The sequence below is a fragment of the Centropristis striata genome, chromosome 15, assembly GCF_030273125.1.
Source record: "Centropristis striata isolate RG_2023a ecotype Rhode Island chromosome 15, C.striata_1.0, whole genome shotgun sequence".
Taxonomy (NCBI): Eukaryota; Metazoa; Chordata; class Actinopteri; order Perciformes; family Serranidae; genus Centropristis; species Centropristis striata.
Window position 1 is genome coordinate 26,404,762 of NC_081531.1, and position 27,814 is coordinate 26,432,575.

The window sequence follows — 27,814 nt, forward strand, 5'->3', positions numbered from 1 at the left end:
TGAATTTGAACCATTTGGTCTGAAAACATTTTGAAAATCTTGAAGAGCCATAAGAATAAATCAGTAGGGAAAGTGTTTAGTATGGCTAGAGGTTGAACATGCACAGAGAAAATGTTTTGATTTCATGCACCACTTAGCAACTTTTATAGGAATGAACAGGGTGCTGTTAAAGGCCTCCAGACAGTATTGTTTTGTAATGACTAATACTGGGGCCCGAATTTCTTTTTTATGCTACTTTTCTACCAGAACGAACATGATATACATCTTAAATCACATTCAGAATGTTCGTTAAAAGTCATAAATTTCACTTTCTGCAGAAAACCTGTAATTAGTTAGATTTTGTTACTTCTTAACACTTTGTACAAATGAATGAAAAAACATGAATGTTGCAGTGAGTTTCAGAGATGCTGGTGTGCTTTTGTATTTTAACAGACTTAGGCTAGCTGTTTCCCCTTGCCTTTATGCTAAGCTACGCTAACCAGCTGCTAATTGAGCACCCTTTTCCCTTTTCTGCAAGAAAAGCACGATAAAAAAAAGAAAAGAAGAAGCATATTTTCCAAAATGTCAGACTTTTCCTTTAATCCTTCTCACCTGTTTATATTGATAGAACAAATTTAAGATTAAAATTCCGCCCTGCAGGAATACAAATAATCACCAAATGTAAAATAAAAGCTTGTTCATAGTAAAACACTGATAAAAAACAAAAGGACGGCAGTAATAAGTTAAATCACCTGATACATTAAAGCATAATCACATTTAAATAATCACTCCGTGTGCTTCATTAGTGAGTGATAAATAGATCAACGATGACATCACATTTACAAGGAAATGACCTCAGGTTTTTGTTCTGTTCAGCCGCTGAACATTGAGGAAGAGTCGGTCTAATAACAGAGCTAATAATCTGATAACGAGTCGAGCTTATCTCACTTCAGGCCGTAAATGATTCACATTTCTTTCTTATCAAGGTCTATTTTTACAGATGGCATGTGAGTTTGTGTTGCATCACTGCTGACCTCAACTGGTGTTTTAATGTGGAAAATGTTTTATATTCACCTTATTACCTGTAAAAAGCTTTGATTTACTCCCCCTTCTCTCTCCTGGTTTAATTTCGCTTCTTAACAACTCTTCTGCTTATTTACTCATGAATATTTTTGTCTGGGGCTTTAAAGATCCATGTCTGTGTCATTCTTACTCCATCTCTGTCTCTCTCTCTCTCTGAGTTGTTCTCTGCTCAGGGCTGACTGTCTGTGATGTTGACCCAGGGAGGTATGGTGCCCATGTCAAACATGGCGTACCCCCAGGTGTTGATACCCAAATTAACTGTCAAAATCCCAATGATGTTCAGCATGAAGCCGGCTTTAACCTGAAGGGTCAGACAGAGACGTTCTGATCAGTAAACACACAGAGAAATAGTCCAAAAACAAAGTCTTAATAAGTCCTAAAGTGTGTAAAATTACTCAGTTTAAAGTCACACTGCAACCAAAAATGTGTTCACTACAAGTTTGTTACTGGAGGTGTTTTCACATTACTTCACTACAATCTGAGAATAAAATGTCTTTTGTGTAAAAAAACACAGTTATAATGACATGACAAGAAAATGTCATATTGAATTTCTTTCATAACTTTTATAATCCGTAAAAAGGATTAAAGTTCTCTGTTATTACCTCTTATAACACAGACTGTGTGTGTGTGTGTGTGTGTGTGAGTGTGTGTGTGTGTGTGTGTCTCTCACCATGTCCATGACTTTAAGTTTTCCAAAAGAGAAGGCGATGGCGTTGGGGGGCGTGGCTACTGGCAGCATGAAGGCGAGCGAGGCGGCGATGGTGCAGGGCAACATCACGTACAGTGGGTGGATCTTAATGGCGATGGCCTGAAAGAAACAGAAGAGTCAGAAACAAAAAGGGTATTTCCACTACAGCCTAATACCTGGAATGAGGCGGGTCTCACTCGACGAAACGTCCCTAATTTGAATATGAGCTGCCCTGAGCGGTCTCTTGACCGGACTTTTTTCCTCCCTGTAGAAGAGCAGGGCCGTTTTTTCTCCCCTGAAAAAAGCCTGGTTGCTGATTGGATAGAACGCTAAGCAGGATGTGACATAGTACTCAACGCCACAACAACACACGCCACTTGTAAAAGCCGGCGAAGCAGTGTTGCCAACTTAGCGACTTTGTTGCTATATTTAGCGACCCTCAGACCCACCTTAGCGATTTTTTTTTTTTAAAACGACTGGCGACAATTCCAGCGACTTTTTCTGGTGTTATTGGTGTTATTGTTATTCTTAAGAAGAGTAAGAATGAGTGGAATCGGTACAGTCCTCCTGCAGCAGTCTCTCCCAGCTGCAGTCACAGAGCCGGAGAGGGGATGTTAACCCCTTAGCGTCCAGTCTGCAAATTGCTAATAGGCTAACAGTTAGCTCTGTAGCAGTACAGTGTGTATGTGCTGCTGCTGCAGGAGGTGTTCACTTAGCGATCTCTGTTTGTTTACAACAAGCACCGGACACTGTGTACAGTTAGTGATGCCGGTTAATTCACAATCACTATGTTTATGATCAGCGGAGATGCTGTGCATAATTAGCCATGCTGCTTTGTTTATGATCAGCTACTGACGTTGTGCATAGTTAGTGACGGCGGCCACAGCTGCGTCTCCCGTGTTTAATCCTTTGTGATGATCGAAAACCATACGTCACCTCCGGAGTCTCTAAATCCCTCTGGGGCCCTTTTTTGTAATGGAGACACACAGAGTGAGCGGACTTTGAAAGGGCGTGGCCTGAAACTTTCCCGGTGGACACTCTTCCCTCTAAAGGAAACACGGCTACAGATGAGCTGTGTGTGTGTGTGTGTGTGTGTGTGTGTAGGTGTGTGTGTGTGTGAGTGTGTGGTACCATGGAGGCGAGGATGGGCAGGAACAGCGTGGTGGTTGCCGTGTTGCTTGAGCACTCGGTGAACGTGGCCACCAGCAGGCTGAGCAGCAGTGAGATGGCGTACGGCGGAATTTTCTCCAGAGGAGCCAAACTCTCTCCGAGCCACGTGGACAGACCGGACTCCTGCAGACACAAACTATGCTTTTACTTCAGAAATGAACCAGTGATGTGTTATTTAAACTAGTTTTCACAAGCAGATTAGTCTCTCAATTAAAAACAGTTTTCATACATGTTTTTACGTGCCTAATCGATTAAATGGTCAATGTAAATTATACATTAAAATGAAAATTGAATGTTTTGGGTTTTTTTTTACTAAATGTACAATTAAGGCAACTATGTATTTAATTTATTTATATTTTATAGGAACATTTAAAATGCTATGTGTAATTTAAAAAAAAAACTGGCTGCAGAAAAAATATTCAGTTATTCTCCTGATAATATCACTAAAAATACAGATATTTACTGTAAACATCCGTGTGTTTTGGTAAATTTAGATAAAAACATTTTTAGATAAATTTTTTTAAAATGATGACAAAACATTATATGGAAAGAAGCTTTTCTTCTTTGGAGCGGGAAGCTCTACTACTTGAGATCAGATGATTAAATACATTTTAATTTTATCACTTTAGTTTTCTGGATTTTAGAGAGTTGTTTACATTCTGTAACCATGGTATCCGTGTGTTTACCTCGCTGCCTGCAGCCAGGGCGAAGCCTCCTCCCAGCAGCAGGATGATGTTCCAGGGCATCCTCTCGTGCACCACCTGCCAGTTTAGCAGCGTGGGCGGAGCGTTCACCGTCTCGCCTGTGAGACACCACACAGTAATTAATTATAATCAGCAGCCGGTCAAATATAGGTCACACCAGTGGCGGACTGTTTGAACGGCAGGGGCGAAAAAATATAAAGGGCACATTCTACACAACATGGGACCCCACCAACACGCAAAAAGCTATGATGCATCATGTAGGCTATGATGAATTAGTCCTCATCCTTGATTACGATTAGCATAAAGTAACAAGTTAAAGGAGACCCAGATCAAAGTAATTAATGATATGGTACTGCATGCCGCCCCGGGAGAAAATTTTGTACATTTTTAAGTAAAATACATCAATCTTGTGCACTTTGGGAGCTAAATGAGAGCAAACACCTCAGATAACATCTTTCACAGTTAACAGGGCTTTCCACTTGGACATAGAGCAGCCAGGCAGTGTGGAAAAATAGCTGGCTAGGGGGTCTGGGGGCATGCCCCTTTGAGAATTTTTTTTCCTGTAAAAGCCCAAATTCAGTGGCCTCTCACACATTCTAATGCCACTATTCCATCATATACACTGCATCTTCTCATTGCATATTTTAATGAATGATTTAAAGGAGAATATGTGTTTGTTCATGTTTTATTTCATTTTATTTTGATAGTATTCTTGTAAATTCTGTGGTGGATTCTGTTAACACACTCTTGTGCTCTTATTTTGATAGCTGGCTCGCGGCTACCGAATGTCGTATGCAACAGTGTGTTTGGCCCTTTTTTAGTTCGGCTCGCGCACACACGGAGAGATGATGTGCGGAAGGGACTGAGACAGACAGGTAGGCACGGGTGGGCAGGTCGGTGCATGTGTGAATGCGCGCACATGTCTCGGAGGAGGACGGAGAGGTGGGGGTCGGGGGTTTCACTGACTGGCGGGTGACAGACGCTCAGTTAAAAATAACGTTATATTATGAATAGTGTAAATATACGTTAAGTAGCTTGAAATGTGACGTTAGCGCAGCACATGAGACTGTGGTGGGCCGCCAGACTAGGTAATTAATTGGAAACCCTGATGCATCATTGGTGTAAATCAATCTTTACAACTTTAAAGAAAACTTGTATTGAAAACTGTATTTCCTACCTCACACACTGTAGTAGGATGTCAGAGTAACAACTCTGACTGTATCTATCTCTACCACTCGATGTAGCTGTTTGTCATAGCGGCGCTACATGAAAGCAACGCCTCTTTTGTATTCCCCATTCGTCGGCTATCGAAGAGGAACGTCTGCACCTCATTAGCTAACCACAACATGTTTTTTCGGTTTGCCATATTCTTGCTCTACAGGGCACATCATCATAATTTATTGTATGAAGGGCACCCAATCATTTTTTTCATGTGTAGAGGGCAGCCAATAAGGCACTTTCTCCCATTTTCAACGTCTAGAGGGCACTTTAGCAACACTTTTTCAACCATGGAGGCACCAGAAGGGCAGAAGGGCACTCATTAAGGCACGTTATCAATTTTTTTTGCTCTAGAGGGCACATCATCATAATTTATTGTACAAAGGGGCACCCTAGAGGGCACCCAATCATATTTTCCACGTGTAAAGGGCAGCCAGTAAGGCACTGTTCACCACTCTTGAGGGCAGTTTAGGCCGTTTTTTCAATCATGAAGGCACAAGAGGGGGGACCCCCACTGGGTCACACCAACAACGTGATTAATGAGTTCCACCTTCGACATTGACGCCATAGTCTCCACACTTCGGCATCTGGGAGGGCACAACGAAGAACAGCATGGACATCAAGATGGCGACTGTTCCATCAGACACAAACCTGAAAACCAACACAACATTATGACACAGATTGTTGTTTTGATTTACAGCGTACAAGACAAGAGAAAAAGCTTTACCAGCAGGATCAGAGTGTAAAAGCTTCTGCACACAAACACAGGACAGAAGTTAGAAGATGAAAGAGTAAAAGGAAGGGAAAGAAAAATAAAGCTACATTTCTCTGATTTTAAGCAAACCCGATAAAGAACCAAAACCAACAATGTGTGGGTCCCAGCCTCTTTAGCATTATTGAGGTAAAAGACCTGCTGTATAATCAAGTAGCAGAGTATAAATGTGTTGTTATGTCCTGGTGTATGTTAATATTTGTGCATCCTGGGGTCCCTAAACAGTCTGTGAGCTGCATAAATCGGGTCTGACTGGAAAGCTGAGACTCTTGTAGATTCAATGAGCCCAGTGTTCTTCATGCATGATGATGTTAGTGAGTGAAACTTGAGCTCAGTGTATAAAATGAGCTGCTGAGACCTCTAGGATAATCACAGCCTCATGAAACTTTACAACCACAAACTAGAGACCTAGAGCATTCAGAGGATGGATGGCTGACACACTAGATTGACAATAAGGGGCTTTCTTAGCCATACAATCGCAGAAATCTCCATTTTCTCTCTGGTGTCCTATTGTGGGATTCTGGAACAATTTATGACCATTTTGATCAATTATTGAGTGGTAAAAATGGTCAAATTTACCATCAATGTAACAAATAGTATTAAACCAAAAATTGCTGCAAAAATGTATGAGACAAAAGTAAGCATGAGAATGGACTTCATATACTCAAAGTATTACTGTTTTATACCCTAATACAAATTCTTGAGCTTCATCTCAGATTAATCACCACTTCTATGTGACATGTCCTGTTGACCTGCTGTCTCTCCCTAAAGAACCCTGTCTAAAATAGAGGGTTGGAGGTTAAAATTATGCTGAAGAAAGACTCACGGTCACTGCGGCATATATTATTGTTGTGGTTGTCATTGTCATGATGTGTTGGTTTATGTTGGGTTAATTATGTGTATGAACTTGCACTCTGTTATTGTGTAAGATGTTGTGCTGTATTGCATCAAACTATATTGTGTGGTGATGTCTCCGGTCCCCCTGTGTTATTTATTTATTTATTTGTGTTTGTTTGTTTGTTTGTTTGTTTGTTTATTTAATTTAATTTTTATTTTTTTATTTTATTATCTTTTTATTTATTTACTTATTTATTTTATTTATTTATTTATTTTATCTTTTTCTTTCCCCTTCCCTCTCTTCTCGTGTTAGTGATTCTTGTTTTGTTTGCCTATTTATTTTCATTGTGTTATACATATATGTGAGCCATGTTATATATATTTATATACATGTTATATCATCTGCCTCTCATCCACATACATTTTCTTTGTTGTTGTCCACGCTGTATGTCTGCTGTCTCTACTTGTGGTCCACATGGTGTAGTGTATTTGTCCCTCATGTCATCTTGTTTGTTACGTCATTTCACCAATAAGAAATAAATAAAATACAATTTTTTTTAAAAGACTCACGGTCCGCCCTTGTTGAAGAGCACCGTGGCCCAGCCGTCGATGAAGCCAGGCTCCCTGGTAAACCACAGAGCGACCAGCAGGACGAAGATGGTGAGCACCGCCCACTCTGCGAACCTCATGCGGCCCAGCTTGTTGTACTCCTGCCTCATCACCATGGACGCCTCCTTATCTCGCTCGGTCTTCACGCCACAGCCGAATGACTGCTTCAAGCTGAATAGAAAGGTACAAAGGGCAGAGCACCGCAGGCTGGTCAACAAATCAAAGAAATGTCAGAAGATTTATAAGATCAGTTTACTGCACTGAAAAAATACTTTTTGGCCCTGTAATTATTATTTCAGTCATCTATATAAATTCTACAAAGAAATACGAATTCAGTGCTTTTACTTTAAAATATCAGTTTTTCATGTAGTGCATTACTTAGTGATTGTTTGTTATTATGCGTCCTCAGTTTTGTATGTGAATTTAATCTTCGTTCCAAGTAATATTCACTAAACCTAAGTTGATATTTCCAATTGAGGGACATCAGTGAATCTGCAATTTACTTGTGTATTTTCATTTGGTGGTTCTATTAAAAAAAAAATATTAATTAGAAACAGCCTGAGTAAAGATTACACTTTTTGTGTGGAAAAACTTGCCCAGCTTTTTTTTAAGTAAATGTCACTCCAATTTTTTTCAGTGTGGTGAAACTTTGAGTGGAGATAAACGAAGACTTACAGCCTTTTTTACTGGTTTCATGATGTGGAAAACCAATTTTAGATTCTGCTTACCATTATGTGCTTGATTAAAAATGGACTTCCATGGTTTTCTATAATATTACAAAAAACATGTGTTGAGACTGATGAGCAGCAAGAATAAAGGTAGCTTTATTTGTCCCTGTTAATGGCTTTTGCTCTTTTATTGCACTGTGCACCATAAATCTGATCCAGCAGCTTTAGTGTCGGCGCACTGATAACGAGAAGAATTAGTGAAGATAATAAATCAAACATCATAATGAAACATCACTGATTCGGCTGATATCGGCTGCCTGTCAAACTGCAATTAGAAATATAAAAGAGCTTTTTCACTGCAGACGTTTGACGCCAAGACACAAACAGGAAATAAAGAACATGAACGTCAAACTGATATATAACTTGTGTTGTTTGTCAATTTTGCTGAGATGCTGGGCAGCAAAGTTACTAATACCAGACAGGAAATAATCTGAAACAAACAGTGTGATGGACAAAATTAAGCAGAGAGCTTCAGAGCTGCAGGTTGGTGTGGTTTACGATCGTCCAGAGGCGTTTATTGGGCGCTACGAATGTCTATCATACGAATGTCTGTATGTAGCTCTTAGCCAATCGTAATCATTTATATCAGATGACGTATGTCAAGCGACAGAAATTTGACGAGGAAACATCAAGGAAGAAGACGACTGATGTTAACACGATGGCACCGAAGGATTATTGCTGTTTGTGCAAGATATATATGAAGGAAGAAAGACACTCCACATATGCACACTCTTCAGACAAATATTTTTTCCAAAAAAACAATGAGCATATCAAAGAGGTTAGCATTACTAGGAGTCATAGTCGCCCAAGAGTCCACAACCACAATGACCGGGGTCTCGCTAAACCCCGTTAGCTTAGCCACTAACGGGCTAGTTGGTAGATTAGGCTTTTGCCAAATCCTGTTAGAAGTAAGGCTAAAACATCCTTTTTGGTGATGATAAAGAAGTGTAAACCAAACGTTGTTCTTCTTTTAAAATAAACTTTAGCTCTAAACTATCTAGAACACTGTCTATAGCTAGATCGAAAGAGAGCTTCGTGTCTGCTGCAGCCATGTTGGATCCGTAAGCAAACTACAAGCTTCCGTCTGTCCAATAGTACGCGTCATCGTCTTGCCGTCCCTCCCCGTTCTCTGATTGGATACCAAAAGCAGGGCTTAGAATCGGCCATAGACACCAGACCCTTTCGCAGTTCAAAATGAAATCAAGCACGCAAGGCAGTATGGTTATACCCAGGATAAAGCAATATGGTATTTTAGACAAAATAAAACTACTAAAACTTAATAAACTCTACAGTAACAAATGAATTAACATCAGTTATGTTAATAACGTGCATGTGAACTGAGCCTGTGTCATTGCAGTGAGAATCAAAGTTATAATAGTTTTGGATTTTTCATTAGTTTTAATTTTGTTGTGAATTTTTGTTTTCAAATTCAGTTTTAATTAGTATTTAGAGTGAGTTTAATAGTTTTTACTAGCTTTTTTTTTTTTTTAAATGCTAAGTTTTAGTTCAGTTTGTTTGAATTTTGGTTTGAGTGAAATGCTGAACTTTTTGAAAGCAATCGACTCACATAGTTGTGTAGACATCCCAGTCTCAATAAACATATTTACCAATGCTTTCTGTATGGAAAAAGTTAACAAAGACGAAAATGAAATACAGTTCAGTTGGCTATCGTTTTTTTTAACTCTTGTTTTTATTCTTATTTCAGTTAACAAAAATGTATTTTAAATTCTAGTTTTGGTTAACTATAATAATCTTGATAAGAACGTCTGATTAGAAAGCTGGTTTTATTTCCCTCACTGCTGTTACAACAAACGACTGCTCATTAGCATTTAATTCCTGCAGAAGTACTTTTACTACAGAACTGTTCTGTGCTACAGAAGTTCAAACCAAAAGTCAAGATTTTGATGAAGGAAGCAGATTATCTTTCAAATTTGGGGTTAGAGTTCTTACTTGAAACCCAGAAACATGAACTGAAGCCAGAAGTAGGTGAGCACCAGCATCAGCAGCATGTTGGGGAAAGCGAAGCCAAACCAGCTGGCAAAGTTGATCACGTCCCCGTTGCCAGGGAACAGCCTTCAGAAAGAAGAGAGGAGAGACAGAGAGATGAGGCTGGAGAGGTTACATATCTGGAACAATATTTCCTGTGTTTATGAATGTCTCACTTGTCAATTTGCCCCTTGAGGATGATGTTGGGCGTGGTGCCGGTGAGCGTGGCGGTGCCTCCGATGCTGGCGGAGTAACAAACGCTCAGACTCATCCCTTTGGTCAGCAGCTCGTACTTGGAGTCTATCGCTTTCCTCTTGGACTCCTGCATCGACTCCATATTCCACTCGTGTTCATCTGCAGCACGAGACGTTCGGTGAGTTATCTGGAAGAAGTTATTTCAATCTTTAAAGCAGACATCTTTACTCACAGACTCCGTTCTCCAGCTGAGCCTTGTTCTCCGGCTGCTTCTCTTCCGTCTTCTCCTCCGTCACCTCCCGTTTAGTCGGACTTATCTCCAGCTCAAACGCCTGGTTGTCCTCGGTGGTGGTCCGGAACTCTCGCTCGTCCGCCCGCGCCTCGGTGGCCTTCAGCTGCTGCAGCACGGCCGAGGCGATGGGCAGCATCATGGCAGTGGTCGCCGTGTTGCTGATCCACATGGAGAGGAAGGACGAGACGATCATGAAGCCCATCATCAACCTAGAAGAGGCAGCAGTGAGGCAAGAGGACAGAGCTTTAATATTAATCACATCTGTTAGGGGTGTGCCATATCGTATCGTCCACGATTATACCGTTATATTTTTTTTATGAGTATAAAAAATGAATATCATGATATTGGCAACATTCCTACTTCTTGACGTAGTGGTGTAAGGGTTTCCCATTATTACCTCCTAGACCAGGGATTCCCAAAGTATGGCGCGAGCTGCCGCTAGGGGGTGCGCGAGCTGCCGCTAGGGGATGCGCGAGATGAAAAATGTAATGGCACATTTTTCCCCCTACACAATAAAGAAGTGTAAATAAACATTTCCTTTGTAAAATGTAAAATCAAAAACTGTAATATTAATTAATAAATAAATGCAGGCTATTCAAAATGCACTTCATCTTAAAATGAAGCGTAGAAGAAGTTATCTTCTTCTCCAACCAGTGTTATGATGACGGGGTGGTTTAGCTCAACGGTCATTTAAACTTGCAGCAATATTTGCTCAAAATATTATGCCATTTTCCCCAATTTATGTGCTTTCTGCCTCTGATCCGGAGCCTGTCATCATCCTCTTTGCTCTTAAAAGTGGAAGCTTGCACATAACTTTGTTGCATTATATTGAAACTGTGTTTCAGATTAATTCAAATGTTGTGATGGTGATTATTTAATTATATGTGTGTTCTGGTAATTTAAGCATGATTACATGCCGCCTTTAATATGACTATAAAAAAGCTTATTGCATTGCATTTTTTTTTAAGGTATGGGGGATTGGGGGTGAGTCAACACGGCTGGGACATAGAAGGGGGTGCGCAGCTAAAAAAGTTTGGGAACTGCTGTCCTAGACTGTGGCGACCCACCAGTCTCATGTGCTGCGCTAACATCACGTTTCAAGCTACTTAAAGTATATCTAGACTATTCATAATAAAGTTATTTTGCGTTGTGTTGCAGACAGAGAAACGTACCTACCTGTCTGTGTCTGTCCCGTCCCCACATCATCTCTCCGTGTGCGTGCGTCAAACTAAATACTATCAACCTGTCCGGGCCGTCAGGTCCAAAACACTGTTGCAGTTCGTTAGCGGCGAGCTAATATTAGCTAACAATTAAAGTTGTTTTAATCACAAAAAGCTACTATTACTTCCTGTCGCTAAACAATGCAGCTTTCAAAATAAGAGCACAGTGACTAACAGAATCCACCACAGAATTTACAAGAAGACTGTCAAAATAAGATGCCTTAAATAAAACATACAAAAACCCTTATTCTCCTTAACAATATTTCATTAAAATATGCAATGAAAAGATCAGTGTATATGATGACATTAGAATGTTTGAGAGGCACCAAATTTGGGCTTTTATGAAAAAAATATTCTAACCAGCTGTTTTTCAACACTGTCTGGCTGCTCCATGTCCTAATGGAAAGCCCTGTTGACTGTGAAAACTGTTATGTGAGGTGTTTGCTCACATTTAGCTCTCAAAGTGAACAAGATTGATGCATTTTAATTAAAAATGTACAAAATTTTCTCCCAAAGGAGGAGATGGTTATTATTATTTTTTTGATTATTTGCTAATACTCAAGAGTCAAAAGTATTTTTTTTTGGATTTGTAACAGTTGAGATTTGCAATTTACTCTACATTTAGATTTATGATTGATTTTTATTTATTTATACAGACTAAAAAATCATATTTTCTATATATTTTTCAGTATTTTAACGTTATCGTTAAAAATACCCTGAAATATTGTGATATTCTTTTAGGGCCATATCGCCCACCCCTAACATCTGTTGTGTTTTTGGTTTTTGCAGCGTGTTTTTGGTTTTTGCAGCGTGTTTCTATAAGTGAGTTTGCAGCATCTTGAGTGCTTCATCCAAATGTCTCCAGTCTTTCACTCAGCACTGAGATTTGTTACTGGCTGCAGTCGTCTCACCCACCATTGTGAATTGTATTTGAAATCGGACTTGCCTTCTTTGAGTGCACGCAGATACACACATTGGCTGACTCTAGTTTATAAGGCTCTCACAGGCTTGACTCCTCCCTATTTGTGCTCCTTATTACAGAGAAAAAACAGTTGCTATGCCTTACGTTCCTGCATTACTCTTTTATCTGTTCCTCGTGTAAGGACTGAATATGGAAAAAGAGCTTTTAGCTTTGCTGCCCCCTCAACATGGAATACCTTAAAGACTGAACTGAAACTGTCTGAATTTCTCCCACTTGGAGCTTTCTGTTGTATATCCTGAGGAAGAGACAACGTGAGACCATTGACCAGTGCTTGTGTTTTTAAATTTTAAATTGTAAATGGGGTGCACTTATATAGCGCTTTAATCCAAAGCGCTTTACACTACACACTACGTTCATTCACCTGTTCACACACACATTTATACTGGTGGCCGAGGCTACCAGGGCACACTGGTGCCACCTGCCACCATTTGGAATTCATTCACACACCGATGAACGCAGCATCGGGGGCAATTTGGGGTTCAGTATCTTGCTCAAGGATACTTACAACCTTCCGGTTATTGGATGAATGCACTACCAACTGAGCCACAGCCACCCAATTTAAATTGTTGTTGTTACAGTTCCCGCACTTTTTATATGTAAAACACTTTTGCACCTTGAAAACTGTATGTTTTAACATCTACTGTCATCTCCCTGTAATTGTTTTTATGATGTGTGCTGCTGCCCTCTTGGCCAGGTCACCCTTGTGAAAGAGATCCTGATCTCAGTGGGTTTTTATCTGGTTAAATAAAGTTTATAATAATAATCTTGTAAAAGTGATTTGTTTTTTCTAAATGCTTGCTATCTTCAAGGTTCAGTGCTTTGATTATTCTTACAGAGCCGGGCGGACGCCGATCAACAGCAGGATTCGGAGCGCGATTCGCTTGTGAAGGTTCCACTTCTCCACGGCGATGGCCACCAGCAGGCCCCCGATGAACAGCATGTTCGAGTCCTTCAGATACTCTATGCTGACCTGAAAAAGTTAAACACAAACATCAATTTCTGCAGTTTAATCAAGAATTCAAACAAAACAAACACTGCCAGCCTGTCAAATTCAGTTCTCATACAAGGATTTCTCTACTTTGCATTAAAATGAATTTAAGTCCACAGTGGGAGGAGGTCGGAGAGACTTATGGGGACGTTCAATCTTAGTGTCTCTCCTGGAGAACAGCTGCAGTATTAAACACGTGGTAAACTTTTAGCTTTGGTTAAGTTCATAAAAAACAAAGATTTCCTCAAAACATATTGGTGGATGCAGTTTTGTTGAAGGGAAATATGGTTGCAAACTCGCAGCCCGCAATTGCGGCCCTCGTGACAATATTTTGTGGCCCCCACCTTGATATGAAAGTTTAATGTGAGTTTTATATGAATGGCACTTTACCGTGTTGTGTGTGGAAGGTCCTTTTAATTGCTTTTTTTGGTAATTTTGTGTCTTTTTTTGGTAATTTGTGTCTTTTTTTGGTAATTTTGTGTCTTTTTTTGGTAATTTGTGTCTTTTTTGGTAATTTTGTGTCTTTTTTTGGTCATTTTGTGTCTTTTAATAATTTTGTGTCTTTTTTGGTAATTCTGTGTCTTTTTTGGTCATCTTGAGGTAATTTGAGTTTGAGAACCATGGTGTAAGGTATTTTTTTTAGGAGACAGAGTGATGTAATAACTTGGCATCATCGAATTTGTTTTATGAGCAACAACAGTAAAACACTGATAAGTAGATTAGACTGTCTTTAAAAATGTGTCTGACTAGGATCAGATTAACGCTATCAGTGTTTGATGTATTTAATATGTTTGGATGTATTTCCTGTTCTGTTTACTGTTATTGGTTCATTTGTTCAGGTCAAAGCGAGCAGAAATTCTGACTGTGTGACTGAGTTTTACAGAACAACCACAGTTACTTTGTGGGGCTTTGAAAATAAATGAGTCGTGGCTGCTCGTGGTGACGGCATCTCATCGCAAAAGCCTTCAGTTTTAATTCGTTTGAAAAACATTTGTGTTTTCCATCAACACCAGCCATTAATGTTAGTTAATATGAGCAACACTGCACCCTTTCCACTTAAAGTCACGAGTTAACTCACTTACTGGAACGCCACAAAAAGTCATAGTTTACAGCTTTGAACTCAGGGCAAACCCATCGACCCGACTTCATGAGCAGCACTATAAATATATACCATCAAGCAAGAGGCAACCTTAAGTATATTTGCCTGTATTTATTTAAAAAATCATACAAACTATAACTACGATATAAAACCTGTTCTGCAGATGTTTCTAAGTACAAAAGTGCTGTAAAATAAAATATATTATGGCGTCTGTTGACTCAACAATCAGTTTTTGTCTTTGCGTTTATCATTGAAAACTTTAACTGGGAAATTCTGACCTCTGACTTTGACTGCAACATTTTTATGCAACTTGTACCTGCCGAGGCTGAAAAACAATCTGCAACAAATTTGAAACGAGTTGAATTGGAGCAATAAAAAAAAATAAATGAATGAACATGAATTAGTTTATATCTTGGGGCTGTGAATTCAATTCTAAATTTTAATTGTGAACTAGTTTATTTTACTCTGTGTGAGCTGAACTTTGAGCTCTTGTAAACACTGACTCCGGTCCCAAGCAGCACATAGTCAGTATAGTAAAGGTGCATGTAACCCTAATAAAGAAGCAGTACATCTCCAGCCTTCATGATGCCCATCATGGGGAAGAGGACGACAGGCAGCAGGGCGGTCACAGCCAGAGGCATGCACTCTGTGCACCAGTACAGAGCCATGAGGATGATCGCATAGCCACATCTGGCCTCCTGTAAACACACAGAAAAGTGTTAAAGGGACACTCAGTGCAGCGTTCTGCAGCTCTCCGTCCTCCGTCTTATCTCCGGCGTCTATTTAAAAGGCAGTAAGACTTTACACACGTAGATAACAGCAACCCTTGATCAAAAATAAACAGTTTGCCGTACAAGATAATTCTTTATGGCTCCTCAGTAAAGTTACAGAGACGTTTAAACTCCCCGACACTGAACTTTCCACAGCTGGGCCTCGACTCTGCACTCTGAGTGAAAGTGTCTTTAAAACAGTGACAAAGTGAGATGGAGTGGTTACAAAATGTGAACGATTTATTTTCAGAGTAGTATACACTGCAGCATTTCATACTTTAGGTCTTAAAACTATACTTTTCTGTACAGTTTTACTATTATGTGTCTTTAAAGGTGAATTTTGAGTTTTATTCACTTTTCTTTAGGATTAATGGTTGACTGTTTTTTTTTTTTTCTTTCTTTGTGAGAGTTAGATGATTAGATTGTTATTACTATATAGAAAACAGATTTATTACCTCTGCGTAGATTTATTTTAAAATTGTTTATATTTTGGATACAAGGTTCTTTCTGAAGATGCTTTCGAGATGGAAACTCTCACGTCTTTATGATAAATATGAAGCTGGGGCAGGAAAAGGTTAGCTTATTTAGCATTAAAGACTGGAGACAGAACCTCTAAAGCTTGTTTATTAACACACTTCACCTGGTGTGTTCAATCTGTACAAAATCAAAAGGAAATACAATAAAGTCACTTTCTGTGTTGGTAAAGTTGTAAAGATCTTCACAGATTCAATAAGTCATCAGAGGAACATTGTCTTCTATCCAACAGTTACTGCGAGCTACAAACTGATTTTCATCATGTCATAAAATTTGCATAACCACAATATTTACGGTGTTGTAGAACTAAAATTCCCAGACACATACATGAGATAATCTTGGTAGAATATTACTAGAACTATTGTTTTACTTAAAATCAAATTGTATGTTATTCATGTGAATTCATTAGACATACATCATTGAGGAGAATCAGGTTGTAGCACACAGTCGACTTTACCAACTCAAAAAGTGACATTATTATCCGAATGCATAATGAATTTTCTTTTTCTCCTCATTATTTTTTTCCACTACCTGGCCCTGATCCTCTTCCATATCCATATGCCAATATTGGCATTGAGTGACATAATGCATGTTGTGTGTGTGTTCTCTAAAGACACATAGAGGACAAAGGAAGTGATACAATATTTGCAAATTCTTCTTCAGCATCCTCGACATGTGGTTATAATTAGTATTACTTCATGTTTAGGTTATGTTTCACTTATAAAAAATTCTTACAGAAGGATTACAGAAAAACTGCTGGCCTGATTTTCATAAAAATTGGTGGAAAGGTTGCAGCATGCACCAATAAAGTAAACCTTTTGCTTTGGGGAGGATCTATCTGCTGTAACTGAATGCTTTTGTAGTTATCATCATTTATTATCAGTCCAGTTAAAACTGTCCTGCAGTGAAAGATTCCCTAAAATCCATCACTCATAACAATAAGCTGGCAGTTTTTTTTTTTTTATTGTTGAACTGTTCAATTTGAAACTTGAGGAGTCAGCCATATTTATGTTTCTTTATTGGCACAATAACGTGGTTTAAGATTAACTGTACATAGCACATAGTGACCTCACCTTTGTCTCTCGTACATCATAAAGTTACAGAGTGTTTGAAATAAAGACGAGGAAGAGAGGAGAAAGTTTCAGTGTTTAAACACTCTGAGGTGTTTTCTGCTGACACTTGAGATTTTTAAAAAACCTCCTGAAGACGCAGCTCCTCAGAGAGGATCTTCTCTTCTAGCACCACATGACAACTCCTTAAAGAATTGTCACTAACACTTATTACTGCACTAATGGCTCTTATTGCACTATACCTTGATTGTTCCCCTTTTTTTCTTGTAAGTTGCTTTGGATAAAAGCGTCTGCTAAATGACTAAATGTAGATAAAGTAGTTTACATTGGAGACCTGAGTTTAAAACTTGTGGTAATGAGTTGGAATTAAGTTGTTTAAGAAGGTGAGGAGGATTGGATGATAATTCATACTTTATAAGCAATAATTTTCATTGTTGATTAATCTTTTGACTATTTTCTCGATTAGTTGTTTGGTCTGTAAAATGTCCATCAGTGTCTCCCAAAGCTGGGGAGTCCTCACAAGTCTCAACTCAAATATATTTAAAAAATACAAACAAAGAAATATTCCCATTACCAAAACTGGATTTAGGGAACTTTGACTCTTTTCTTTAATAAATTAGTCATTAGTTTAACCGCTGATGACTATCAATTAATTGATAATTTGAGGATATAAATGTTATTTTTTCCTCCAGGTGCACTTGTAAACAAGATGATCTATTGACATTAAGGTTGTTTATGAAAATATGTATATTATTGTATATTTGAGTGTTGAAAAGTGGATTTTTGCAAGAGAATTGTCTTCAATAATTTGTTTATAAAACCTCAGAAAATGTTGGAAAATGTAATGAAAAAAGGGTGTCTCCAAAAGCTGAAGACCAGTGAGCAAAAATATATTCACATTAAAGAAGCTGAATGAGGTAATTTTGACTTTTTCTTAAATGAATCATTCATTGGTTTAATTGTTGATAAGTGCTGATTAATCCTTGCAGCTCTAACAAACACGAGTCATTTTCATGGTCAAACAAAACGAGGATTAGATCATAAGGAAGTTCAATTATCCTTCACAGGCTGAGAAACCTTTATGCTTTTACTTTTTCTGTCGTGGTATTAAAAGTCAGTTTTAGGGTTTAGATTTAAAAGTTCATATGAGATGGAAGCACTTTTACCTGTCCATATACAGTACACATAATGTTGATGAACATAATGTATCCTTCATTTGCACTACTATGTATATATATATACATATGTATGTGTGTATATATGTGTGTATGTGTGTATATATGTGTGTATATGTATGTATGTATATGTATATATATATATACTTGCACTAATGTACAGTTAGATCTGCATTTATTTTTTTATTTTTTTATTATTATATAATCTATATAATCTAATCTGGTTAGATGCTATCTGGATTTTGTTGCTTTGTACTTGTGACATGTGCAATGACAATACAGTTGAATCTAATCTAATCTAATCATATAATCATGATCATATAATACATATAATAACATAACATACAATATACATATAATGTTATTTTTCTTGACATTTATTAGAAATGTGCACTCCTTTTGCAATGCTTAGAATTAAATTATTTCTCTGATTTCCCTCTCTGACAGTTACAGTGGACTGAAGGACAGACGTAGGGAACAGGAGGCTCAGATAAAACAAACGTTTTCAAACCTACTGAAACTTTTTAAAGATTGGATTCTCTGCACTCACCGACGTGGGGATGACGAGCGGCAGGGGAAGGAGAGCGATTGGCGTGAGCAAGATGATGAAGTAGTTTCTGTGGTACCACAGCCACTTCAAGCAGCTACCCATGATCCTGCTGGCCGAGAAGACACTCCAAGAGGCAGAAACTATCCAAATGATCCTAAACTCCCAGTAGGTTAAGAGTAATAAAGAGCTCAGCAGCTGATGCGTGCTCCACAGAGACCCACTGAGGTACGTATGACACTAATACGACTGTGAAAAGACCATTTTTATCTCTGGTGGCTTATCAAACATTAACTCAGCAGAGATCACAATCCCTGGCAGAGACTCAGGTGAAGCTGAAGAGGAGATAGAGCTGCTCTCCTCCTGCTGATCAACGTGTTCATTGTTGTCTGTCAGGTGGGACCAAAGGTCAGGGTCAGCTAGTAATAGATTACATGTAATCAGCTAGTAAACTAGTAACAGATTACATGTAATCTATTACTAGCTGATCTCTCATTATCAGGAAACAACTAGAAACAGCTCAGATTGTATTTGAAAACCAATTAGATTATAGTTACACTGTCAGAATTACTTTATGATAATGTATTTAACCCTCTGAATCACAAGCTGTTTCAGGGTGTTTTTTGCTCTTTTTTACATTTTCCTCTCTGTGTCCTTATACTTCACTGCAACATATAAAATCCATATAAATCTATAAGTCCTGGAATCAGCACAATCATGGCTAGAGGTGGGAACAACTCAAACATGTCTTTGTGCAGAACACAGAATGACAGAATCATAAAAAAAGAAAAAACAGGTTGAATTTGAATTTTTAATTGTAATAAAAACAGAATTTATACATAAACACTTTTCCAAGTGCCCACAACTGAATGTTGTAAAAACACGAACATAAAATGACCAAAAAAGACATAAATGACCAAAAGAAAGAGACTCAGAATTACTCAAAACTTACCAAAAAAGTTTTCTTCACACATTGTACATATTGTCATGTTTCCAGCCTCTCCTGTCCTCTCCTCTCTGCTCTGTGTAAACAGATTTTAAGTGAATATTTGTCATATGACTGTTCGTCTCAGCAGCATCATTCATGGCTTCACAGTGTCTCTGAGGAGCAGAATTTAATGTTTTTAACAGGATCTGGTTAGTGCACATGCTTTATTTTTGGACATGTTTTAAATGACACATGTAGAATATAGTGATTCTGACAGAAATATCAAAATTTTTAGCTTTGCTTTGGTTCATTTTTATAACGGAAATGTAGACGATTTTTATTTATTTATTTATTTTTTTACAGTTTCTATGATAAAAAGTGTATTTTTGACGATTTTCGCCGGGTTTGGGGGTTCAAAGGGTTATAAAAAGGTTGACAGTTTTTAATGGTGACTTTCGCTAATTTGTTTGTTCATCATCATGATTTACAGATAATGGGAACTGTATTCCTTTTTATTTACACTGCAAATAGATTACTCCTCTGGTGCTACAAGAGCAAAGTCCTACATGTGGCCTTTGATTAAAAAAAGAAAGAAACAACACATGGTGTAAAACAGGGTAAGTGTAAATGCTGGATATAAAGTGTATGGAGAGTGACTATATTCCACTACAGATGCCTGAATAAAGCCACTTAAATGTAACATATTTCATTAGATTACTCAAAGTAAGTCACATATTTTGAATACTTTGGATAACTTTTGGAATACATTGAAAAAGTCTTTCTAGATGTATTTAGTTGGGATTTATATTTCTGCTCTGTGCAAAAAGAGCATTATAATAATCTAAAAGAGGAGGAATAAAACATGAATAATCATCTCCATTTCAACCACATACCTCTAGGTTGTTTATGTTCTTTTGATATTCTGTTTTACTCTTTAAATTTGAAAGGTTTCATTCATTCAAATGCTTTATAACATCGATTCTTAAAGTATTTTATGAGTTTGCACAACACACGGAAATTACTGAGAACTCTGTTTTATATAAAGCGGAGGCTTTAGAGGCGAGATAAGGTTGAGACATAACTTTCTTTTATGACATTGGAGTCATAAAACTAAACTGAGTTCATTAAGGAAAATCACATGTGTCCATTTTCATTTGTTTTCCTTTTGATGTGTTTTGGAGCTTATGGTTATATTGTGCAGTCAAGAAAGTTTTATGGTGCAAGTTACTCTCTTAAAACAGAGCTTTTATCTATTTAACTTATATTCAATTAGCAGATTTCTTTTCTTTCCAAGTATTGCAGTGATTTAGATTATTTCAATTAAAAAAGAGAAAGTTATCAAGTTAAAATGTTGTAGCTATCTGCTAATGACCAATATATAAATATAATATTTAGAACCCTATGGATGTTTCCTCCGATATATAACTCAAAACATGTTTCTTTGCAAATGTTTCTGAAACTTTTAAAATTTTAATCACATATTGTGAGAAATTACTATTAATGTTACCTATAAAGCCAGCCCAGTATTGATGTATTAATGTAATCACTCAATAAGGACGGACAATCTAAAATGAGATTTTATACCTCAAACTGCAGAAAAAGGTTCTTTGAATCGTAATATTATGTAAGAAGAATTCAAAGCTTTGTACTGATTGATGATTTTCACTGGATTAATATTTGACAAAACAAGAGGATACAAACTAAAAACCTATTTAAATATTTAAATTGGTTTATAATTCCGGAGACAAAAGTTAAAGAGCAAGAAAACATATAAAATGTTTTATTTCTCAGTCACACAGATTCTTTGTTTTTGGTCGTAATAATTCATCACTCATTGTAATTATGATCCGTAATATCCATATTGTAATATTTAAAGTGTCTCCAATTAGACGGATGTTTCCTGGTAGGGTTTCTCCACACGGCATCATAAAGTGAGATTATTATTAACTTAAAGTGGCACCAACTTCATGTTTACTCGTTCGGCCTGAAGTACGAGGTCACAGTGAGTCAGATCCACATCTGTGAGTTACACCTCTTCTTCATGTATATTTATTAGGGCTAACAAAATGAACACATCAATCACCGCCATTACTTTTGAAATACAGTAAGTGAAATAAGTATTTCATCCCCTGCCCATTTTGTGGTTTTTGTAAAATTTTCTAACTGACAAATTCTATAAAATCTATAATGAGAGACAGAATATAAAAAATATCCAGAAAATCATATTTTATAATAGTTATACATTATTTGCATTTCCTTAAGTGAAATGAGTATTTAATCCTCTACCAACCAGCAAGAATTTGTGCCCATGAGGCCCACAAATTCATCCTCCTTTCATTGTTACCTGTATGGAAAAAAAACCTGTCCACAGAATCATTCAATCAGATTCCAACCTGTCAACCATGGGCTGGACCAAAGAGCTGTCTGAAGACGTCAGGGACAAGATTGTCAACCTGCACAAGGCTGGAATGGGCTACAAGACCATCAGCAAGCAGCTTGGTGAGAAGGAGATAACAGTTGGTGCAATTATTAGAAATGGAAGAAACAAAATAACCAGCAATCACTGTCAATGATCATGAGAAGGGTGAGGAATCAGCAGAGCCGGTCCAAGCCTCCATGGGCCCCAAGCAGATTTCGATTTTGGGGCCTTCTATTTTGCCAATGAAATTGATTGTTGGTCATTCACACACCTACTGTAAACTCATTGCGGCTCTGGCAGTGTTGTTTACATTATCCTATTGTCAGCCTGATGTCTTTACACATTTAGGGGGTGGCTCAGTTAATAACATAAATAATACTAATGCAATAATAATAATACAAATAATACCAATGAATGAATGATGTCCAGGGTGTCACATATGGTTTTTAATCTCAAAATGTCAGCCACACAAGCGACCTGGGGTTGATTTACACAACATTCCAAATGATAAAGCATTGTATAAAAAAAACCAAAAAATGTATATATATATATATATATATATATATTGGCGGCGGCCCAGGCTCTAGCTCTCCCCGTCAGGTGGGAGATCATGAAGGCAATCTTAGATTGGTCGGTGGGAAAAGCATGTGGAGCGTGTTCAAAATTAATTGAACAGTCAATCAAAAACGTTTTACACTGACCCGGCTCTCCTGAAGCCGGTCTGATTCCCGGTCCGATGCTGGGTGCTGCCGGAGCTGGAGTGAGGACTTCTGGGGTCTCAGGAGCAGTGGGTGGACTACGATAAACAAAACAACTGTCTAGAAAAACTATGAAACTAATACTAGCGCTACGCTATTAAATTACAAAGAAAAATCACTCTTGCGAGGAAACTCAAAAAGGCGCGACAAGGCGATGCCTTGTGGCTGTGGCATAAACGAGAGTACGGGCTGGTATGGTGACGGGTCAAACACACTGGCACAAGACAAGGGAAAACGCAGACTATTGGAACACATGGAGGGAAGGGAGCACCAGGTGAACGCAATCTGTGATTAGGGGAGACAAACGGACAGATGACACACGGGGAAGGGCAAGTGACCTGAAATACTTTTGATTAAGGCCTCGTTCAAACTGCCAGCCAAAATCTGATTTTTAGCCCATCCAGATTGGAACTGGAGGGCTCTTTTGAAGTCTGAACAGTCACAAATCACATGAACTCCGATTTTTTCAGACCGGATTGAAACCACCTTCAGGAGGTAGTTTCAGATCGCATTTGGAGAGATGCGTCTCAGTCTGAACTGCTCCAAACACTCGCGGAGACGAGGTGTCCACCGACAGCCGCGCCTGAATCATACGGGCACGACGGGGGCGTCCATCCGCCCGGTTTCTCCCCTGGTGCATCTGAGATGTTCTGCACCTCTACTGGACAGTGATAAGGCCAATATACTGAGGTGACCTGCCTCCATCATGTTTGTTGTTTGTTGTTTGTTGTTGTTGTTGTTGTTGTTGTTGTTGTTGTTGTTGTTGTTGTTGTTGTTGTCGCTGTCGCAATTATATGACGTCAGACGCTCTGACGCCGTTACTACAGCAACCTGTCAGATCAGTCAATAATGTGGCCCAGTCTGAACAGAGCCATATCCAATTTGGACACTTGTGTGTGGACAGTCAGCCCTAAAATTTGGATTTGAGTAGGAATCTGATTTGAATCAGATTCGCCTGCAGTCTGAACTCGGCCTAAGTGTAATGTACATCTTGGGTCAATATAGTTTTGAAATAACCAAATCCAGCCTTTTAGCTCGATTCAAGGGAGGATTGGATTACTGGAGCGGAATCCTGATCTTCAGGATCAGGATTATCTGGATCTGTGTTGAAGTACCCAGTTTTCAGATCAGATCTGGATTTAATCCTATCTGACCAGGACAATCTGAATCTGATCACTTTTGAAATACTGGGCCCAGGAGAGGAGCAGAACAATGCTTATCCATGGCACTGTGTCAAAAAAAGTAATATATAATGTTATATAGATATAAAAAAGGATGTTTACCGGTTTGGTCTCATAACTTTGACCCAACACGACAATGACAATGGACCACAACATCGGCCAAGGCAAAAAAGGAGTGGCTCAAGAAAGAGTATATTAAGGTTAATGCAGTGGCAAGGCCAGTGTCTGGTCCTTAATCCCATAGAAAATCTGTAGAGGGAGCTGAAGCTTCGAGTTGCCAATCGACTGCAAGTCCTCTCCAAATCCTTAAGGTTTTGAGGCAAACAGGGGTGGACCAAAATCCCTCCTGACGTTCACAAACCTGGTGACCAACTACAAGAAACGTCCAACCTCTCTGCTTGCCAACAAGGGATTCCCCACCATGTTTTGTTAGGGGATCAAATACTTATTTCACTCAGTCGAATGGAAATAAATGTAACATTTTATATAATGTCATTTTCTGGATTTTTAAAAAAAATATTCTATCTCTTACTGTTGAAATAAACCTAACATACAAATTATAGACCATTTATGTATTTGTCAGTGGGAAAATTTTGAAAAGTTTGCAAAATCGGCAGGGGATCAAATAATTATTTCCCTCACTACATAACACACTGTTGCATACAACATTCAGTAGCCGCAAGCTAACATTAGCTAACCATTAAAGTTGTTTTAATCACAAAAAGCTAATATCTGTACTGTCCACTTGTTTACATTGTAAATTGTTAATGCTTTAAAAAATATATTTTTTTGCTTGCCAGTACCTTTCTTATATTTCTAGTTCATACTGCTTGTTTATTGTTTTTTTTATTGAAGCTCCTCTCTATCTTGCAATCAACGTTGCTGCTGTAATACTAGAAATGTACCCATTGTGGGTCTAATAAAGGAAAATCTAATCCAATCTAATCTGTTTTACTAATTACTAACCGAACTAACTGAACTGAATTTTGTCATGCATTATACCATGGAAATGTGAAAGATTGTCTTAAGTTAATATCTGGCCACCTGGCACTTTTCTTTTTGAACCTGCATCTGTTTATGATGCTATCAAACAAATATACACGTGTGATTACTTTTGTATTTAATAGGCCCTTTGAGAATCTTAAGATTTAAGGGTTAAGATATTTTTTAATCTAGATTAAGTAATTTCAAAATAAAAGATTAATTAGTTATTCTTTTTTAATCTATTGACAGCCTTAATATGTATGTTTTTTAAATACTAGATCCCTTTAAAGCTTTTCATATACCAGGTGTCTGCAACCTTTACTAACAAAAGAGCCAAAAAAAGAGAGAAAATGTGGGAATGGAACCTTATTTTGCGCCTCACAATGAAGATAAAACAGCGTAGTCAGTCTAAATTAGCCTACCAACATTACTAATAGGCCATAATGAGCATTTATCAATATGGGGAATTGGAATCCATAGCTTGCCTAGCTAGAAAAACTCAAAACTAGGCTTGAAGTTGACAACATTTAGAGGTTAAGGTGATGGGCCGTAGACTTTGGTCTCTAGTTTTCGGAAGCTCTGATGCACATTTTTAGTTGACTTTTTAATGGAATTTGAATACAATTTCCAATAGGCTGCTGTGTGTTTTTTCTCCACTGTGAACGCACTGAGAATTTTCTGCCTAACCTGATAGGTCAAACCTTTCCCACATGGGTCATAGCTGTAGGCTACTCTCCTGTGAACATGTCGACCTGTCCTCTCACACAGGTGGTTTTTGGTGTCATGGCGCCTTCTGGTGGACATCAGCGGGAACCGCAAGCAGCTCCGCAACAAAACCGATTAAAACAGACTGTCAAGTTAAACTTTCTCTGATGTCCTTCCAGCAGATTCCCCAGTATGAGCTTGTTTTTTCATTAATTAATCCTGATACTATTTCACCTTTTTCATTTTAACTGTTGTAATCTATTAGGTCAGGTTTGACAGATTCAGGTTTAGTGTTTACAGTCCAGTAAATTGAATCATTGCCATCTTGCAGCACAGTAATACTTAATTCAAATATATTTTGACGCATTTGGAAATTTGTGATTTGATTAATCATGCAGGCCTTAAAGAGGTACAACATCACTACAATGACATCCAAAACAACACCAAAAAGAGGCGAAACAACCACAAGACAACCAACGATATAAAACTACAACAACACAAAATGTTCACAAAGGGACATAAAACAACAAGTGGGTACATGTTTTCATCCTGTGTAGAAGAGGTGGCTGGGCCTTTTGTCTCATGATCAAATGTAAATGTAAATCATCTGTGCTGGTTAGAAGACACTCAATCACACATACCAAACTGTATGTAGGTTAACTTTACAGTTACAATATTAGAAAGGAAAACTTATAAATCCTCTGTTTTTCTGCTGCTGCTTCAAGGAATAAACAAATAGAGAGAGACAAAACACTTTATTAGCAAAACATGATAAGGCAACAAATACAGGCAGTACAGCAGCAACTTTCCTAAAAATAAATGAAGAAAATAAAAACTATTTTCATGGGGAGGCCTCAACATCAACAATGACACCCCTTTCATTTTCTCCATTGAAGACTATCCTTATATTAAGAACCAAGCCAACATATTATGAGATAAGGCTCATATTTTTTTTAATAATGAGCAAAATAAATATTAGAAAACAGGAACAAGGAACATGACTATCATTTTTAATTGTGATTGAAATACTCTACCCATAAACCATTGCGAATGATACGACTTTCAAGCAGGCGGCAACATCCGGGTCTGAGCAAGGAGGCAAACCAGGAAGTGCCTTAAGCTGCATTCTACCAAACATTCCAGCAGGGGGCGCTAAGTTTGTTAAAGTAAAATCTGTCCATTCATTTCAATGCAAAATGTGAAAACTTCTCACTTGATTTATTACCTCAGAATCTTTTTAGGACAACACGATTGTCTTAATCGCTAGTAAAAATATCTTCTTCAAGACAATTTGATGTTAATAGTTCAAATAATGAATAAATGATTAAAGCAGAACAGAAAGTCAGGGAGATAACAGTTCTGCCTCCACCTACCATGGGCTGTGTGAAAAGTTTTGTGTGCAAAGTTAAGGTCAGACAAAATGTGAAACCAGTGCAACAAAAATTAAGGAGGTTGCCATTTTCTGTTAGAGATGCTGTTTCTGCAGAGTTAAAGTGACTACTAGACACCGACATCATTGAGAAGATCGAGGTGTCTCCCTGGGTATCGCTGATTGTGGTGACTCAACGGAAGGATTCAACCAGAATACGCATGTGTTCAGATCTCAGAGAGCCCAACGAGATCCCAAAGAGAGCCCAATCTCAGAGAGCCCAACAAGGCCGTAGTGATTGATAGTTACCCCATTCCACATATGGAGGAGCTCTTTTCAGAGCTCAGAGGAGCAAGCATATTCTCTACTATCAACCTGCAAACGCCTACAATCAGGTTCCTCTACATGAGGAGAGCAGAGATCTGACTGCTTTCATAACCCATGAGGGACTGTTCAGATACAAGCGAGTTTGCTTTGGGCTGGCATCGGTGCCCTCAGCATTTCAGAAGATGATGTCCATCGTGCTGCAAGGTTTGACAGGAGTTCAAGCATATCTTGATTACATCATAGTCTATTCATCCTGCCATGCTGATCATGAAGAACACCTGAAAGCTGTACTCCACAGGCTACAGGAAGCTGGACTACACCTGAATACAGAAAATGCAAGTTTTATCAGGAAAAGCTGACTTATCTGGGCCACACAATGACTAAATATGGTTTGCTGTCAAATGATGACCACATTGTAGCTATTCGTGATGCCCCAGCACCCACTGACACCACTTCCCTCAGGTCTTTCCTTGGCTTGACTTCCTGGTACTCCAAGT

At 38.3% G+C, this 27,814-nt stretch overlaps 1 protein-coding gene across 1 annotated transcript; it reads right to left on the bottom strand.

Annotated features, from left to right (window-relative positions):
* Positions 1 to 552: 552 nt before the first annotated feature.
* Positions 553 to 18,892, bottom strand: slc13a2 (solute carrier family 13 member 2). The gene is made up of 12 exons (XM_059351545.1): positions 18,650 to 18,892; positions 15,120 to 15,248; positions 13,297 to 13,433; positions 10,202 to 10,470; positions 9,951 to 10,128; positions 9,739 to 9,861; positions 7,022 to 7,231; positions 5,393 to 5,493; positions 3,607 to 3,722; positions 2,882 to 3,043; positions 1,733 to 1,870; positions 553 to 1,363 (listed from the first exon to the last, which is right to left on the bottom strand). The coding sequence occupies exons 1-12, from the start codon at positions 18,749 to 18,751 to the stop codon at positions 1,232 to 1,234; spliced, it is 1,797 nt and encodes a 598-aa protein (XP_059207528.1). The 5' UTR covers positions 18,752 to 18,892; the 3' UTR covers positions 553 to 1,231.
* Between the last annotated feature and the right edge of the window lie 8,922 nt (positions 18,893 to 27,814).